The 16,936-nt window shown below is 45.1% G+C and overlaps 1 protein-coding gene across 2 annotated transcripts in view; it reads left to right on the top strand.

The window, feature by feature from the left end:
• gid4 (GID complex subunit 4 homolog) overlaps positions 1-16,936 on the top strand; it is a 54,446-nt gene that overhangs the window by 16,741 nt on the left and 20,769 nt on the right. For both annotated transcript variants that reach the window (XR_015760572.1, XM_043711619.2), the window contains exons 3-4: positions 297-404; positions 9,222-9,323. Coding sequence is in view for 1 of the 2 variants with exons in the window: in XM_043711619.2 (XP_043567554.1) it covers positions 297-404; positions 9,222-9,323 (210 nt within the window). In the remaining variant the exon portion in view is untranslated. The remainder of the gene's footprint in view (positions 1-296; positions 405-9,221; positions 9,324-16,936) is intronic.

Below are 16,936 nucleotides of genomic sequence, written 5' to 3'. Positions count from 1 at the left end.
CTGTTAGATTGGGTGTCCCAGTTAGTTGTGGTGTCCACTGAAGATTACAGAATAATACTGCATCTTCTGATTTTTTTTTTTCCAGCCACTTGGACTGAATTTTGATTTCAGGCACTTAAAACTATGAACTTTGTGCCCTGTTTTGATTTTTTTTTTATTATGTACCAGTCATAAACTTGATTTTCATGTTTCTGCTGTTGAACAGTCAGTCATTATTATGCTATTCATGCTTACTCAGGATAAATGATGCTCATGTCTCATGCTTTACATGCTTTGTTCAATTTTGTACGGTACAGGAATATCCAACCCTTACTACCTTCTTTGAAGGAGAAATCATCAGTAGAAAGCATCCATTTTTAACGAGAAAATGGGACGCAGATGAAGATGTGGATCGAAAACATTGGGTTCGTGAGAAAATTTTCACACTACTTTTTTAAGAGATTGGCCTTGTTGACTTGGTTATACACTGATCACACCAGAATTTAAAGCAGTTTTGTGTTATTCAATTTGGATGCTCTCATCGGGCAGTTAAATTGATTCAGTATGCATATGAAGCTTCACTTTCAGTCCACATTAAAAACACTTCAACTTGAGTATTTTAAATGCTGACCTCTTGGCATGGCTGATACAAGTGCCTGATTAGCCACTTAACTACTTCAAGCTAATAGCTCAAATATTACCCATAACTGGAAATAGTTGGCCAAGCATAATATCTGAGAAGTGATAAGCTTCTGACACCTTGTCTCAAAGTCTGTGTTGCTTGTGTGCTGGTTCTTTCTGAAAAGAGGCTGCGAATCTCTACTTCTATGTTGTTTTTCCTTTGATATCCAAAATGTTCAAATATGCCATTTCTATATTTGAGGTAATCTGTTGGGCTTTATTCTTTGTTACCGATCTGTTTTCCTTTGAACAATTTAATGCTGTTTTCGCAATCTCAGTTCTGTGCAAACAGAATAAACTGTTTCATACATCCGTTGTCTTAGAACCTCTCAACTGTATGGAACGGCTGATCTTTTTAAGAGAGTTCTTTTATTGTAAAATGCTTACAATGTAACCAATTCAGACTTGGTTCAGTAGTTTAGGTTTCCTTCACTTGGCAACATCTTTCAGAAACTTTACTGACTGGCCATTTTAAATTAGAGTTGGGATATTATCCATTATTCCCTAGTCCTACTGATAAGGAACTTTGAATTCCAGGTCTTTCCACATGTGATGGAGTTTGAACTCCAGTGTGCATCTTTTTACAAGCTTACTTTCTTAGATGTCAGTCTGACTAGCTTAGCTATCATCAGGCAGAGAAGATTCCAGAAAGGGGACTGGAATAGGAGAACTGCTTAGTAACCAGGGGAGGGGTGAATCTGCTTGTGGGAGTCTCCATGTAACTCAGGCAATTGAGGAGCCAGAGTGGAATTTTCCTGGAACACATGCAGTACATAAATACACTTGCATTCTCCCTGCTACTGTTAGCTTTCAGGTTTCCTCGGTTGAGAAAGCCATCTCACACCTTAAATAGGCAAAGCAAGCTAACTCTTCCTCATGAAAACATTAAAAGTTTTTATTAAATGCCCCGAGAGGAGGGTTGGCTGCTTGATGCTTATCCAACCTCTATTAAATTCAGATTGGTGTTCCTTTAGTGTTTACACTCGCCCATTGTTTTCAGATAGCTTTGGATGAATGTTATGGTTATCGGAGTCAAATATCCTGATGCACTGGAACAGGCCCTTCAGCTCAATGTTGTGCCAAACATAATACCAAATTAAATAAATCCCTTCTGCATGCCATCATCAATATCCCTCTATTCTTTGCTTATCCATGTACTGCTGCCTCACAGCATCAGGGTCCCAGGTTCGCTTCCAGCCTCGGGCAACTGTCTGTATGGGTTTTGCACATTCTCCCCGTGTCTGCGTGGGTTTTCTCCGGGTGCTCCGGTTTCCTCCCACAATCTAAAGATGTGCAGGTTAGATGAATTGGCTATGCTAAATTGCCCATAGTACTAGGTGCATTAGTCAGAGGGAAATGGGTCGGTGTGGACTAGTTGGGCGAAGGGCCTGTTTCCACACTGTAGGGAATCTAATCTAATATGCTTATCTAAAAGCCCCTTAACAATCTCCACCACTATCCCTAGCTGCACTTCTCATCTCCCTGAACTTTCCCCCTCTTCTCTTAAATGCATGTCCTCTATTAGACATTTCAGTTCTGGGGGGGGAGAAAGATCCTGACTGTCAACCCTATTTATGCCTCTCAGAATTTTATAAACTTCTTTCAGGTCTCCCCTCTGCCTGTGCATTCCCCATTCCTGAAGAAGGGCTTATGCCCGAAACGTCGATTCTCCTGTTCCCTGGATGCTGCCTGACCTGCTGCGCTTTTCCAGCAACACATTTCCTGCAGAGAAAATAACCCAAGTTTGTCCAGCCTCTGGCTCAGTGGTTAGCACTGCTGCCTCACAGCACCAGGGTCCCAGGTTCGATTCCAGCCTCTGGTGGCTGTCTGTGTGAAGTTTGCACATTCTCTCTGTGTCTGCGTGGGTTTCCTCCGAGCGCTCCGGTTTCCTCCCACAGTCCAAAGATGTGCAAGTTAGGTGAATTGGCCATGCTAAATTGCCCATAGTGTTAGGTGCATTAGTCAGAGGGAAATGGGTCTGGGAGGGTTACTCTTCGGAGAGTCAGTGTGGACTTGTTGGGCCGAAGGGCCTGTTTCCACACTGTAGGGAATCTAATCTAATCTAATCTCTCTGTATAGCTCATACTTCTAATCCTGGCAGCGTCCTGGTAACCTCTTCTGCACCATCTCCAAAACCTCCACATTCTTCTTGTAATTTGGTGACCAGAATTGAATGTAGTACTCCAAGCGCAGCCTAACTAAAGTTTTATAAAGTCGCAATATGACTTGCTGACTCTTGTAAGCAGTGCCCTGACTAATACAGGCAAGCATATCAAAGACCCTCTTTACCGCCCTATCTACTTGTGTGGCCACTTTCAAGGAGCTGTTGATTAGGACCTTTCTACTTTCCCTTAACATTTAATCTCCCAAAGTGCAAAATCTCACACTTGCCGAGATTAAACTTCATCTGCCATTTCTCCACTCATAACTGCATCTGATTTTTATCCGACTATATCCTTTTGACAATCTTCTACATTATCCACAACTCCCCATTTATTTGTCATCTGCAAACTTCCTTCTATCTTTTATGGGCAAACTAATTCTGAATCCAAGCAGCCAAGTCACTGTGAATCCCATGCATCTTAATCTTGATGAGCCAATCATGAGGGAACTTATCAAAAGCCTTACTAAAATCTATGCAAACAACATCCTCATCGATCACCCTCGTCACCTCAAAAAAATCAAGTTAGCGTGGCTTTGTCATGTTTTACTAACTTGCCCTAATTAGGCATTGCTTTTCCAAATGTAAATAGATCCTATCTCTAAGTATCCTCTCCAATAGCTTCCCAACCACCAAGGTGAGACTCATCGGTCTACAGTTTGTTGGATTATATCTCTTTCCCCTCTTGAACAGAGGAAAAACATTAGCTACTAGCCAGTCCTCTGGGGCCTCTTCAGTGGCTAGAAAGGATACAAACATCTTGGTCAAGAGCCCATCAATCTCCCCTCTAGCCCCTCTCGGTATGTCCGTCTTGCAGGATGGTTACCTGAAGATCCGAGGCCGAATGTTACTGATCGCTGAAGTGCTCCCTGACTGGGAGGGAACACTTCTGTCTGTTGACTGTTGTGCAGTGTTCATTCATCCATGTCATAGCATCTGCTTGGTCTCACCAAGGCATCCTTTCCTGCAGCATATGAGGTAGACTATGTTGGTCGAGTCACATGAGTACCTGCTGCACACAGTGGTGTCCCCACAGGTAATGGTCGTATTAGTGTCAACACTCTGACACATCTTGCAGTGGTTGCAGTGACAGGGTTATATGTAATGGTTGCTGTTGCCCTGAAGGCTGGTAGTTTGCTGCGAACAATCGCCTGTTTAAGGTTTGGTGGTTGTTTTAAAGGCAAGAAGTGGAGGCGTAGGGAAGCTGTTGACGAGATACTCGCCCTTGTCTCTAATGTGTTGCAGGCTGCGAAGAACATGATGTAGTTTCTCAGCTCCTGGGAAGTACTGGACAACAAAGGGTACCCTATCGGTTGCAACCCATGTCTGTCTCTTGAGGTCACTACAGTTTCTTGCTGTAGCGCATTGGAACTGGCGATCGATGAGTTGAGCATCATACTATGTTCTTATGAGGGCATCATTGAGCACCTTCAGGTATCTGTCACATTCCTCGTCCTCTGAACAGATCCTGTGTCTGCATAGGGTTTGTCTGTAGGGGATGGCTGTTTTAATTATATTGAGGGTGGAAGCTAGAGAAGTGTAGCATTGTGAAGTTATTTGTGGGTTTGCACTAGAGTGAGGTACTGAGGTGCCCATCCTTGATGGAGATGCACGCGTCCAAGAATCAGACAGATACTAAAGTCCATAGTCCGTGGTCAATCTGATGCTGGGATGAAACTTGTTGATATCACTGTGTGGTTGTTGCAGTCACTCCTCACCATGGGTCCAGAGGAAGAAAATGTCATCAATGTATCTGGTGTATACTGTTGGTTGGAGGTCCTGTGCAACAAAGAAGTCTTGTTGTAACTTGTGCATGAAAATGTTGACATATTGGGGTGCAAATTTGGTCTCCACGGTTGTTCTGTGTCTGGATGAAGAACTGGTTGTTAAAGGTGAAAATGTGGTCGCAGAAGAAGCAGATGAGTTGTAGGATGGTGCTCTGAGATTGGTATTTGTTGGTATTGAGTACTGATAGAGTGATGCTATCACTGTGGGATGGCAGTGTAGAGTGCTGAAACGTCCATTATGACAAGGAATGTTCCTGGTTCGATTAATCCGTGGGTACTTAATTTCTGTAAGAAATCTGTAGTGTTGCGACAGAAGCTGGGGGTCCTCTGTACAATGGGTTTCAAGATGCCTTCGACATAGCCAGAGAGGTTCTCAAATAGGATCCCATTGCCTGATATGATGGAATGTCCAGGTGTGTGCAGGCAGGGATGCCATGAGGCATGGTATATTGGCGAGACCAGGCAGATGCTACGACATCGGACGAATGGACACCGCACAACAATCAATCGACTGGATGCTCCCTCACAGTTGGGGAGCACTTCAGTGATCAGGGACATTTGGCCTTGGATCTTCGGGTGACCATCCTTCAAGGCAGATTTCGGGATAGCCAACAACGCAAAGTGGTCGAGCAGGTGCTGACAACCAAGTTCGGTATCCATGAGGATGGCTACACATGCCTTCACTCTCACTCTCCACTGTATATCATTATCATTTTTTTTGCTATACATTGTGTTATGATCTTATACTCCACAACCACCTGATGAAGGAGCAGCACTCTGAAAGCAAGTGCTTCCAAATAAACATAGAACAGTACAGCACAGAACAGGCCCTTCAGCCCACTATGTTCTGCCGATCACTGATCCTCATGTATGCACCCTCAAATTTCTGTGACCATATGTATGTCGAGGAGTCTCTTAAATGACCCTGCCTCCACAACTACTGCTGGCAATGCATTCCATGCTCTCTCAACTGTGTAAATAACCTGCCTCTGATATCCCCTCTATACTTTCCTCCAACCAGCTTAAAACTATGACCCCTCGTGTTAGTCATTTCTGCCCTGGAAAATAGTCCCTGGCTATCGACTCTATCTCTGCCTCTCATTACCTTGTATACCTCAATTAGGTCCCCTATCCTCCTTTTCTCCAATGAAAAAAGTCCAAGCTCAGTCAACCTCTCTTCATAAAATAAGCCCTCCAGTCCAGGCAGCATCCTGGTAAACCTCCTCTGAACCCGCTCCAAAGCATCCACATCTTATAATAGGGTGACCAGAACTGGACGCAGTATTCCAAGTGCGGTCTAACCAAAGTTTTATAGAGTTGTAACAAGATCTCACGACTCTTAAACTCAATACCCCTGTTAATGAAAGCCAAAACACCATATGCTTTCTTAACAACCCTGTCCACTTGGGTGGCCATTTTAAGAGATCTATGTACCTGCACCCCAAGATCCCTCTGTTCCTCCACACTACCAAGAACCCTATCCTTAATCCTGTACTCAGCTTTCAAATTCGACCTTCTAAAATACATCACCTCGCATTTATCCAAGTTGAACTCCATCTGCCACCTCTCAGCCCATCTCTGCATCCTGTCAATGTCCCGCTGCAGCCTACAACAGCCCTCTATACTGTCAACGACACCTCCAACCTTTGTGTCATCTGCAAACTTGCTGACCCATCCTTCAATCCCCTCATCCAAGTCATTAATAAAAATTACAAACAGTAGAGGCCCAAGGACAGAGCCCTGTGGAACACCACTCACCACAGACTTCCAGGCAGAATATTTTCCTTATACTACCACTCGCTGTCTTCTGTTGGCCAGCCAATTCTGTATCCAGACAGCTATGTTCCCCTGAATCCCATTCCTCCTGACCTTCTGAATGAGCCTACCGTGGGGAACCTTATCAAATACCTTGCTAAAGTCCATATACACCACATCCACAGCTCGACCCTCATCAACTTTTCTAGTCACATCCTCCGAGAACTCTATAAGGTTTGTGAGGCATGACCTGCCCCTCACAAAGCCGTGTTGACTGCATTTAATCAAGCCATGCTCTTCCAGATGGTCATAAATCCTATGCCTCAGAATCCTTTCTAACACCTTGCAGACGACAGACATGAGACTTACTGGTCTGTAATTGCCGGGGATTTCCCTATTTCCTTTCTTCAAGAGAGGAATTACATTTGCTTCTCTCCAGTCCTTAGGTACGACTCCAGTGGAGAGCGAGGATGAAAAGATCTTCGCAAGTGGCGAAGCAATTGCATTTCTCGTTTCCCAAAGCAGCTGAGGACAAATCTGGTCCAGGCCTGGCGACTTGTCAATCTTAATGTTTGACAAAATTTTCAGCACATCAGCTTCCTCTATCTCGATCCATTTCAGCATGCACACCTGCTCTTCAAAGGTTTCATTCACTACAAAGTTTCTTTCTTTCGTAAAGACAGAAGCAAAAAACTCATTGAAGGCTTCCCCTACCTCCTCAGACTCCACACACAAATTCCCTATGCTATTCTTGATCAGGCCTACTCTTTCTTTGACCATTCTCTTATTCCTCAAAAGTGTAAAATGCCTTTGTGTCTCCCTAATCCGTTCTGCCAAGCCTTTCTCGTGCCCCCTCCTGGCTCTCCTCAGACCACTTTTAAGCTCCTTCCTTGCCTGCCTGTAATCCTGTAGAGCTGAGCTTGACCCTAGCTTCCTCCACCTTACGTAAGCTACCTTTTTTTCCTTTTGACGAGAAGCTCCACCGCTCTCATCGTCCAAGGTTCCTTTATCTTACCACTACTTGCCTGTCTCAGAGGGACATATTTATTCATCACTTGCAACAACTGTTCCTTAAACAGTCTCCACATGTCTATAGTGCCTTTACCATGGAACAATTGCTCCCAATCCATGCTTCCTAACTCATGTCTAATCGCATCATAGTTTCCTCTTCCCCAATTAAATATCCTCCCATTTTGCCTAATCCTCTCCTGCTCCATAGCTATGTAGAATGTGAGGCAGTTGTGGTCACTATCACCAAAATGCTCTCCCACCACAAGATCTGATACCTGCCCCAGCTCATTGCCGAGCACCAAGTCTAGAATGGCCTCTCCACTCGTCGGCCTGTCAACGTACTGAGTTAGGAAACCCTCCTGAACACACCTTACAAAAACAGCTCCATTCAAATCTTCTGCTCGAAGGAGGTTCCAATCAATATTGGGAAAGTTAAAGTCACCCATTACAACAACCCTACTACGTCCACACTTTTCCAAAATCTGCCGAGCTATGCTTTCTTCCATCTCCCTGCTGCTATTGAGGGACCTGTAGTAAACCCCTAAAGAGGTGACTGCTCCCTTGCTGTTCCTAATTTCCACCCATACTGACTTGGTAAGCAGATCTTCCTCGACAATGGAAGCTTCTGTAGCTGTGATACCCTCTCTGATTAGTAGTGCTACGTCCCCTCCTCCCTTTCCCCCCTCCCTATTCTTTTTAAATGCTCTAAACCCTGGAACATCCAGCAACCATTCCTGCCCCTGAGAAACCCATGTCTCTGTTATGGCCACAACATCATAGCACCAGGTACTGATCCATGCTCTAACTTCGTCACTTTTATTCCTGATACTCCTTGCATTAAAGCAAACACACTTTAACTGATACTTTGGTTCCTTGCTGGGAAAGTCCTTCCCACTAGCTGGTCTACCTCTTGCTACTGCCTCATCTGCATCAACTCTCATCTCCGGTATACAGCTCAGGTTCCCACCCCCCTGCCATACTAGTTTAAACCCTCTCGAACTACTCGTGCAAAACTTCCACCCAGGATATTGGTCCCCTTCCAGTTCAGATGCAACCCGTCCTTCTTGTACAGGTCCCACCTTCCCCAGAAGGCATCCCAATTATCTACATATCTGAAGCCCTCCCTCCTACACCAGCTGCGCAGCCACGTATTAAGCTGTGCCCTCTCCATATTCCTCGCCTCGCTATCTCGTGGCACCGGTAGTAAACTAGAGAACACTACTCTGTTCGTCCTGCTTTGCAGCTTCCATCCTAACTCCCTGAAATCACTTTTTATATCCTCGATCCTTTTCCTGGCTATATCATTAGTGCCAATATGTAACAAGATTTCTGGCTGTTCGCCCTCCCCTTTTAGAACCTTATACACCCGATCGGAGACATCCCGGACCCTGGCACCAGGGAGGCAACATACCTTCCGGGAATCCCAATCCTGACCACAAAAGCTACATTTAGACTTCTAACTTTGGACTATAACTTGGTGTTGTGTGATTTCTAACATTTTTAGGCCCTCTTTTGAATTCAAACTTTCAAGTGCCGTAATTGGATCCAGTAAATATGAGCTGGAAATGTGTTGCTGGAAAAGCGCAGCAGGTCAGGCAGCATCCAGGGAACAGGAGAATCGACGTTTCGGGCATAAGCCCTTCTTATGCCCGAAACGTCGATTCTCCTGTTCCCTGGATGCTGCCTGACCACCTGCGCTTTTCCAGCAACACATTTCCAGCTCTGATCTCCAGCATCTGCAGACCTCACTTTCTCCAGTAAATATGATCATGTTCTTGCACATCTTTGTCATCTTTAGCTTTTAAGCATTGATTTCCTGCTGATCTCTCAATTTGTTGTTTTTCCAGGGGAAATTCTTGGCATTTTATCAATATGCAAAAACATTCAACTCCGATGAGTTTGATTATGAAGAGTTAAAGAGCAGTGATTTTGTCTTCATGAGGTGGAAGGTAACATAAGTTATTTCAGTATGTGTGTTGAAATCTATCTGTTATCCTAGCAGGAAAATATGCAAGGCCTGCAACCTAGAACTGTAATTTTAATTTAGGCAATAATTGAGTGAAACCAGGATAAAGATTTCAGAATAAATTTTAATAAAGATTTTGAAAACATGGTTACTGCTGTGAGTAGGGAAAAGGTCTAGTGATCTTGTGCTGATCTTTCAAGGAGCAAATTTGAAGCTTTTCCATGGTGCAACAACCTGACTTAATAGATATTTAGTTATTGATATTTATATTTTCTCCCTCTTGTAATAAAGTTGCTAATGTATTATGTATTCCAAAGTAACATTGGTTTAATGGTACCTCCAAGACAGGCTATTTGATTATTGGCATGCACTAAATCTTGTTTGCTAAATTGCACCTAGCGACTGTATTCAATGAACAGCAGTCAGAAGCAGAACTTTGATTAATTTCCCCACTTGCATGAGTGAAAAGTTGTGGCTAGGACCTTCATACTCTCTGAATCGTGGTATGTTTGGTAATACAACTGTCAAAGATTAGTGGAATTATTGTATTTGTGGGGCAACTTTTCTCAAATAGGACAAGTGTTATTTAAACTTCATTCCTGCCGTAATGTTGAGATTTTTAAGGTTGGTATTGTTATTTTCGAACTGAAGAAATGTAGGAAAAATTTATAGTTCAATCTCACCTGCAACGCTGTTGAGGTCGAGCATTAGTATGGAGTATGATTGTGAATCCCAACTGTTAATATTTTTAATTTAAAGAACAACAGTTGTGTTTTTTTTAGTCTGCTGAACAGGATGACTACGATTTGTACTATATAAAAAATACCAGCTGTTAATAGTATTGGGGTGACTTACCACAGCTCTTCTATTTCACCACTGTGACTTCAATGAAAATCCTCCATTCCTGCAGAGGTGGGACTTCTAATGAAGTTATGGTAGTGAACTCCTAGAATGGGAAAATTTTCACTACTAAATATCTCAAAAGAAATTCAGAGATCTGTCTCCCAAAGATTGGAGGAGATAACCCCAGAAGGGTATCTTAATCTGAAGAGCACTTGCATAGATGTGTATAGTGAGGAGATGTATTCAGCAGAATTATGTTTCATCCAGTTCTCTGATGTACAAAATTTGGAGGTGCAGTTTTATGTAAATTTTGCATATGAAGTAGAAGAGGAAACTTAATTTAAAAGAAGCTGGAAGTGAGATTAATTGCCTAGGTTCTTTTGCAGGACATAGCCCCTGCTTGTGATTAAGAAGGTAATATGATCTGTGACAGGTATCTGCTGTTCTTTAAAATGGATCCTAGTAGTGACCTATCTCCGTTGAACCTGAACTTTACTTTGTTCTTCATTGATTTGCTTCAACCTTGTCTCATATTTTTCTTTCCATGTGCCTTCTGATCCAACCAAAATATAAAGCTGAGCTGAGACTGGCACCAGTATGAAGAAAAGTCAGGTTATGCTCTAGTGTATGTATTTATGCTAAGAAGAATAAATATTTTTCAAAGACGAAAGTTAATAACTTTAGGTTCGTTTGCAAAGCAAGTTAGCAACCCTTTACTTCAATTATCCATTTACACTTTGCTGTTTTACTCGTGTAATACAGTTATCTTGTCAGATATCATTAATCACATGCAAATGTGCCTGTCTTTAATTTTCATGTTGACCTTTTTATGTTAATTCAGGTTTCCTCTGGAATTAAGTTTGATCCAGACTATATTGATTGACTCCTTGGTTTTGGTTTCCATTGCACATCTGGTGAATAAGACTTCAATCTAAGACACTATTTTTCCTTTTCAAATAGGCCAATAACACACTCACTAAGTGTGTTTGAGCTTTCCATATTTGGATGTCCAACGATTTTAGGATTCTTGAAAATTTGAGTCCTGGATGCTATTTAGAATTGGCTTTTATATTTGTAAATAGTCTTAGTACCACGCACCTGTTGCTGAGTATTAGTCGACCAAGCTATCTTATCTTCATGCTTCTTTTACAAATCATTGATTGAATAATCCAAAAAGTCAATTCTTGAATCTCAAGATACCGTGCTTTGTCATTTTAGCTAAAAGTCTGAAGTGCAATAGTTTTGTTTTTTTTTTTACTGAGGTCTTCCTAATGCAAAAAGAAACAAGTTGCCATTTCAACTGACATCTGTATAAAGTGCATATGCATGTTGTAACTGGTTTTACTGGTTGTGATCATTTGCCTTTCATGCAGAGATTGGGGAAGCTTGAATATATAAGTGCACCGGTTAAATCTTTTCCCATAAAGTCTGAATAGCACTCTTGGTCATTGCCTCTTGAGATACTTGTGCTCTGGCTTCATAGGCTCACCAATCAATGTAGGATTCTCTTTCACTTGGACTCCAGCAAATGCAAAGGAATACAAATGAGAGGTGACCTCATAGATTTATAAAATCATGAGGGGCATGGATAGGATAAATAGTCTTTTCCCTGGGGGCAGAGAAGTCCAGAACTAGAGGGCATAGGTTTAGAGTGAGGGGAAAAATATAAAAGAGACCTAAGGGGCAACTTTTTCACACAGAGGGTGGTACATGTATGGAATAAGCTGCCGGAGGATGTGGTGGAGGCTGGTACAATTGCAACATTTAAAAGGCATTTGGATGGGTATATGAATAGGAAGGGTTTGGAGGGATATGGGCCAGGTGCTGGTAGATGGGACTAGATTGGGTTGGAATATCCAGTCAGCATGGACGATTTGGATTGAAGGGACTGTTTCTGTACTGTACATCTGAGACTCTAAATGAAAGGAACCGTGAAAGATGCAACTGTTCACTACAGCTACCTGTTATAGAGTCATAGACTCCAGAGGTGTGTAGCAGCATGGAAACAGACCATTTGGTCTTGCTCGTCCATGCCGACCAGATATCCTAACCTAATCCAGTTCCATTTGTCAGCACTTGGTCCATATCCCTCTAAACCCTTCCTATTCATGTACCCATCCAGATGCCTTCAGCCTTCACCACTTCCTCTGGCAGCTCATTCCATACACAGACTACCCTTTGTGTGAAGACGTTGCTCCTTAGGTCCCTGTTTAAAATTTTCCCCTCAACCTAAACCTATGTCCTTCCCCACCCCAAGGAAAAGACATGTCCGTTTACCCTATCAATGCCCCTCATGATTTTATAAACCTCCTATAAGATCTACCCTCAGCCTCTGACGCTCCAAGGAAAACAACCCCAGCCTATTCAGCCTCTCCCTCGAGCTCAAACTCTCCAATCTTGGCAAGATCCTTGTAAATCATTTCAGAATCCTTTCAACTTTCACAACATTCTTCCAATAGGAGGGCAACCAGAATTGTATGCAATATTCCAAAAGTGGCCTGACCAATATCCACTCTCAGAATTGCAAAGGGAGGGCCACACTCTCTCAGAATTGCAAAGGACCCACTCTGTACTACATCCTCGGGAGAATTCATACTCTCAACAAACAGTATTTCGACTCCATCTCAAACATCAAAAACTGTAAATACAACAAACTTTTTATTTACCCACCTCCATAACCAGCACTCCTCAAACATTCCAGAAGATTCCCCCAGCCTCTGGAACTGTTTAGACACCATTAGCCATGCGGCTGGTGCAGCTGCCACCCCCATGGTGATTGATGTCACTTCCGCCCCCATCATGGCCACTCCCACAACCACTTCCGCCCTTCAGAATTCCTCATGCATCACACATGACATCACTTCCGCCCCTCACATCATTGCTGATGCCACACGCTCAGTAACTTCCGCCACCCCTACTGCCATGTCTACCACCACTTCCGCCCCCACCAACACCACTCACCTGCATTCTGCTGACACGCCCCCCACATATCCCACTGTCACCATTCCCGGCCCCCAGAACCCTGAGGGGAACACCACCCCTGCTTATGACTCCACCCACATTCCCCCCACCATCACACCCACTCTGGTTACTGGCTCCGCCCCCACTCCCAGCTCCACACCTACACCAGATCCCAGCTCCCAGCCCTGCCGAGTTTTCACCATCCCTCCAGACCTTCCCCTCACTGAGGACGAACGATCAGTCCTCAGCAAAGGACTCGCCTTCATCCTCCTCTGTCCACGCATCAATGAATTTAATACACTCCGTGACATCGAACACTTCTTCCTCCATTTCCGAGCTTAGTTTCACAATCAGGATTCCCTCCCACCTTCCGAGGACCCCTTCGCCCACCTCCAACACACTGCATCCACCTGTACACCCCGCGCTGGCCTATTACCTGCCCTCGACCTCTTCATTTCCAACTGCTGCCGGGACATTAACCGCCTCAACCTGTCTCCCCCACTCCAACCTCTCACCCTCAACGTGCAGCCCTCCAATCCCTCTGCTCCAATCCTGACCTCACCATCAAGCCAGCAGATAAAAGGGGCGTAGTGGTAGTCTGGCACACTGACCTCTACACCGCTGAAGCCAAACGCCAACTCGAGGACACCTCTTCCTACCGCCCCCCCTCGACCACGACCCCCACCCTCCATCACCAAACCATCATCTCCCAGACCATACAGAACCTCATCACCTCAGGAGATCTCCCACCCACAGCTTCCAACCTCATAGTCCGGGAACCCCGCACTGCCCGGTTCTACCTCCTTCCCAAGATCCACAAGCCTGACCACCCTGGCTGACCCATTGTCTCAGCATGCTCCTGCCCCACTCGACACTGTCCTATTCCCCCCCCTAGTCTAGGAACTCCCCACATACGTTCGCGACACCACCCACGCCCTCCTCCTCCTCCAAGACTTCCGTTTCCCCAGCCCCTAACGCCTCATCTTCACCATGGATATCCAATCTCCCTACACCTCCATCCTCCAAGCCCTCCGTTTTTTCCTCTCCCAATGTCCCCAACAGTACCCTTCCACCGACACACTCATTCATTTGGCCGAACTGGTCCTCACCCTTAACAATTTCACCTTCGAATCCTCCCACTTCCACCAGACCAAAGGGGTAGCCATGGGCACACGTATGGGCTCCAGCTATGCCTGTCTCTTTGTTGGCTACGTAGAACAGTCGATCTTCCGTAATTAAACCAGCACCACTCCCCACCTCTTCCTCTGCTACATTGATGACTGCATTGGCACCACCTTGTGCTTCCATGAGGAGGTTGAGCAATTCATCAACTTCACCAACATATTCCACCCTGACCTTAAATTTACCTGGACCATCTCTGACACTTCCCTCCCTTTCCTGGACCTCGACCTCTCCATCTCCATTAGTGACAACCGACTCGACACCGACATTTTTTACAAACCCACCGACTCCCACAGCTACCTGGATTACATCTCTTCCCACCCTACCTCTTGCAAAAATGCCATCCCGTATTCCCAATTCCTCCGCCTCCGCCGTATCTGCTCCCAAGAGGACCAGTTCCACCACAGAACACACCAGATGGCCTCCTTCTTTAGAGACCGCAATTTCCCTTCCCACGTGGTTAAAGATGCCTTCCAACGCATCTCTTCCACATCCCGCACCTCCGCCCTCAGACCCCACCCCTCCAACCGTAACAAGGACAGAACGCCCCTGGTGCTCACCTTCCACCCTACCAACCTTCGCAGAAACCAAATCATCTGCCGACATTTCCGCCACTTCCAAAAAGACCCCACCACCAGAGATATATTTCCCTCCCCACCCCTTTCCGCCTTCCGCAAAGACCGTTCCCTCCGTGACTACCTGGTCAGGTCCACGCCCCCTTACAACTCCCCCTCCCATCCTGGCACCTTCCCATGCCACCGCAGGAACTGCAAAACCTGCGCCCTCACCTCCATCCAAGGCCCTAAAGGAGGCTTCCACATCCATCAAAGTTTTACCTGCACATCCACTAATATCATTTATTGTATCCATTTCTCCCGAAGGCGGTCTCCTCTACATTGAGGAGGCTGGACGCCTCCTAGCAGAGCGCTTTAGGGAACATCTCTGGGACACCTGCACCAATCAACCACACCGCCCTGTGGTCCAACATTTCAACTCCCTCCCACTCTGCCGAGGACATGTAGGTCCTAGGCCTCCTTCACCGCCGCACCCTCACCACCAGACGCTTGGAGGAAGAACGCCTCATCTTCCGCCTCGGAACACTTCAACCCCAGGGTATCAATGTGAACTTCAACAGTTTCCTCATTTCCCCTTTTTCCCCCCCCCCCCCCACCTCACCCTAGTTCCAAACTTCCAGCTCAGCACTGTCCCCATGACTTGTCCTACCTGCCTATCTTCTTTTCCACCTATCCACTCCGCCCTCTTTTCCCCCCCCCCCCTGCCCCCGACCTCTCACCTTCATCCCCTCCCCACTCACCTATGGTACTCTATGCTACTTTCTCCCCACCTGCCCTCCTCTAGCTTATCTCTCCACGCTTCAGCCTCTCTGCCTTTATTCCTGATGAAGGGCTTTTGCCTGAAACGTCGATTTTGCTGCTCCTCGGATGCTGCCTGAACTCTGCTCTTCCAGCACCACTAATCCCTAACCAATATCCTGTTCAGCCGTAACATGACCTCACAACTCCTCCATTCAATGCACTGACCAATAAGGGAAAGCATACCAAACTCCTCCTTCACTATTCTATCTACCTGCGACTTCACTTTCGAGGAACTATGAACCTTCACTCCAAGGTCTCTTTGTTCAGCAACACTCCGCAGGACCTTACCATTAAGTGCATTGGTCATGCTCTGATTTGCCTTTCCAAAATGCAGCACCTCATATTTATTTAAATTAAACTTCATCTGCCACTTCGCAATCCATTAGCCCATCTGATCAAGATCCTGATGTATTGAGGTAACCTCCTTCCCTGTCCAGTACACCTCTGAATTTTGGTGTCGTTTGCAAACTTAACAACTATACCTCCTATGTTCACATCCAAATCATTTCTATAAATGATGAAAAGCAGTGGACCCAATATTTGTGGCATACCCGCTGGTCACAGGCCTTCAATCTGAAAAGCAACCCTCCGTCACCACTATCTGTCTTCTACCTTCAAGCTAATTCTGTATCCAAGTGGCTAATTCTCACTGTATTCCATGAGATCTAACCTTGCTAACCAGTCTACCATAAGGGGTCTTGTCGAACGCCTTACTGAAGTCCATATAGATCACATCCACCACTCTGTCCTCATCAATTCTCTTTGTTACTTCTTTAAAAACTCCTTTTGGTTTGATTTCCTTTCAGAAATGTTTGCTCTGAAACAAAAACTCAGCAGGTCTGGCAGAATCTGTGGACAGAAAATAGTTAACTTTTCTGGTCCTTCAGAACTCAAACTTCAACCTCTATTTGACAACTACCTTCAGTGATGTGACTGAATTACAGAGCTCAGTTTGCAATGGATCACAGACACAGCCTGCATCCTGTCACTCCAAACACCTTGTCTACTGTGTCTGTTGCTCTTTATGTGGCCTCCTGTACATTTGGGAGACAGGATGCCAATTTGCGGAACATTTTAGAGAATATCTGCAGGACACTCACCAATCCATCCCACCACCCTGTGTCTAAACACTTCAACATCCCCTCCTCCTCTGCCAAGGATATGCAAGTTCTGGGCCGCCTCCACTGCCAAATTCTAGCCACCCGACACCTGGAGGAAAAACGCCTCATCTTCT

Source organism: Chiloscyllium plagiosum, unplaced genomic scaffold, assembly GCF_037043375.1.
Source record: "Chiloscyllium plagiosum isolate Xiang-an unplaced genomic scaffold, Cpla_swu_hap1 HiC_scaffold_20, whole genome shotgun sequence".
In the NCBI taxonomy this organism is placed as follows: Eukaryota; Metazoa; Chordata; class Chondrichthyes; order Orectolobiformes; family Hemiscylliidae; genus Chiloscyllium; species Chiloscyllium plagiosum.
This window is presented reverse-complemented; position numbering and strand designations above follow the sequence as displayed.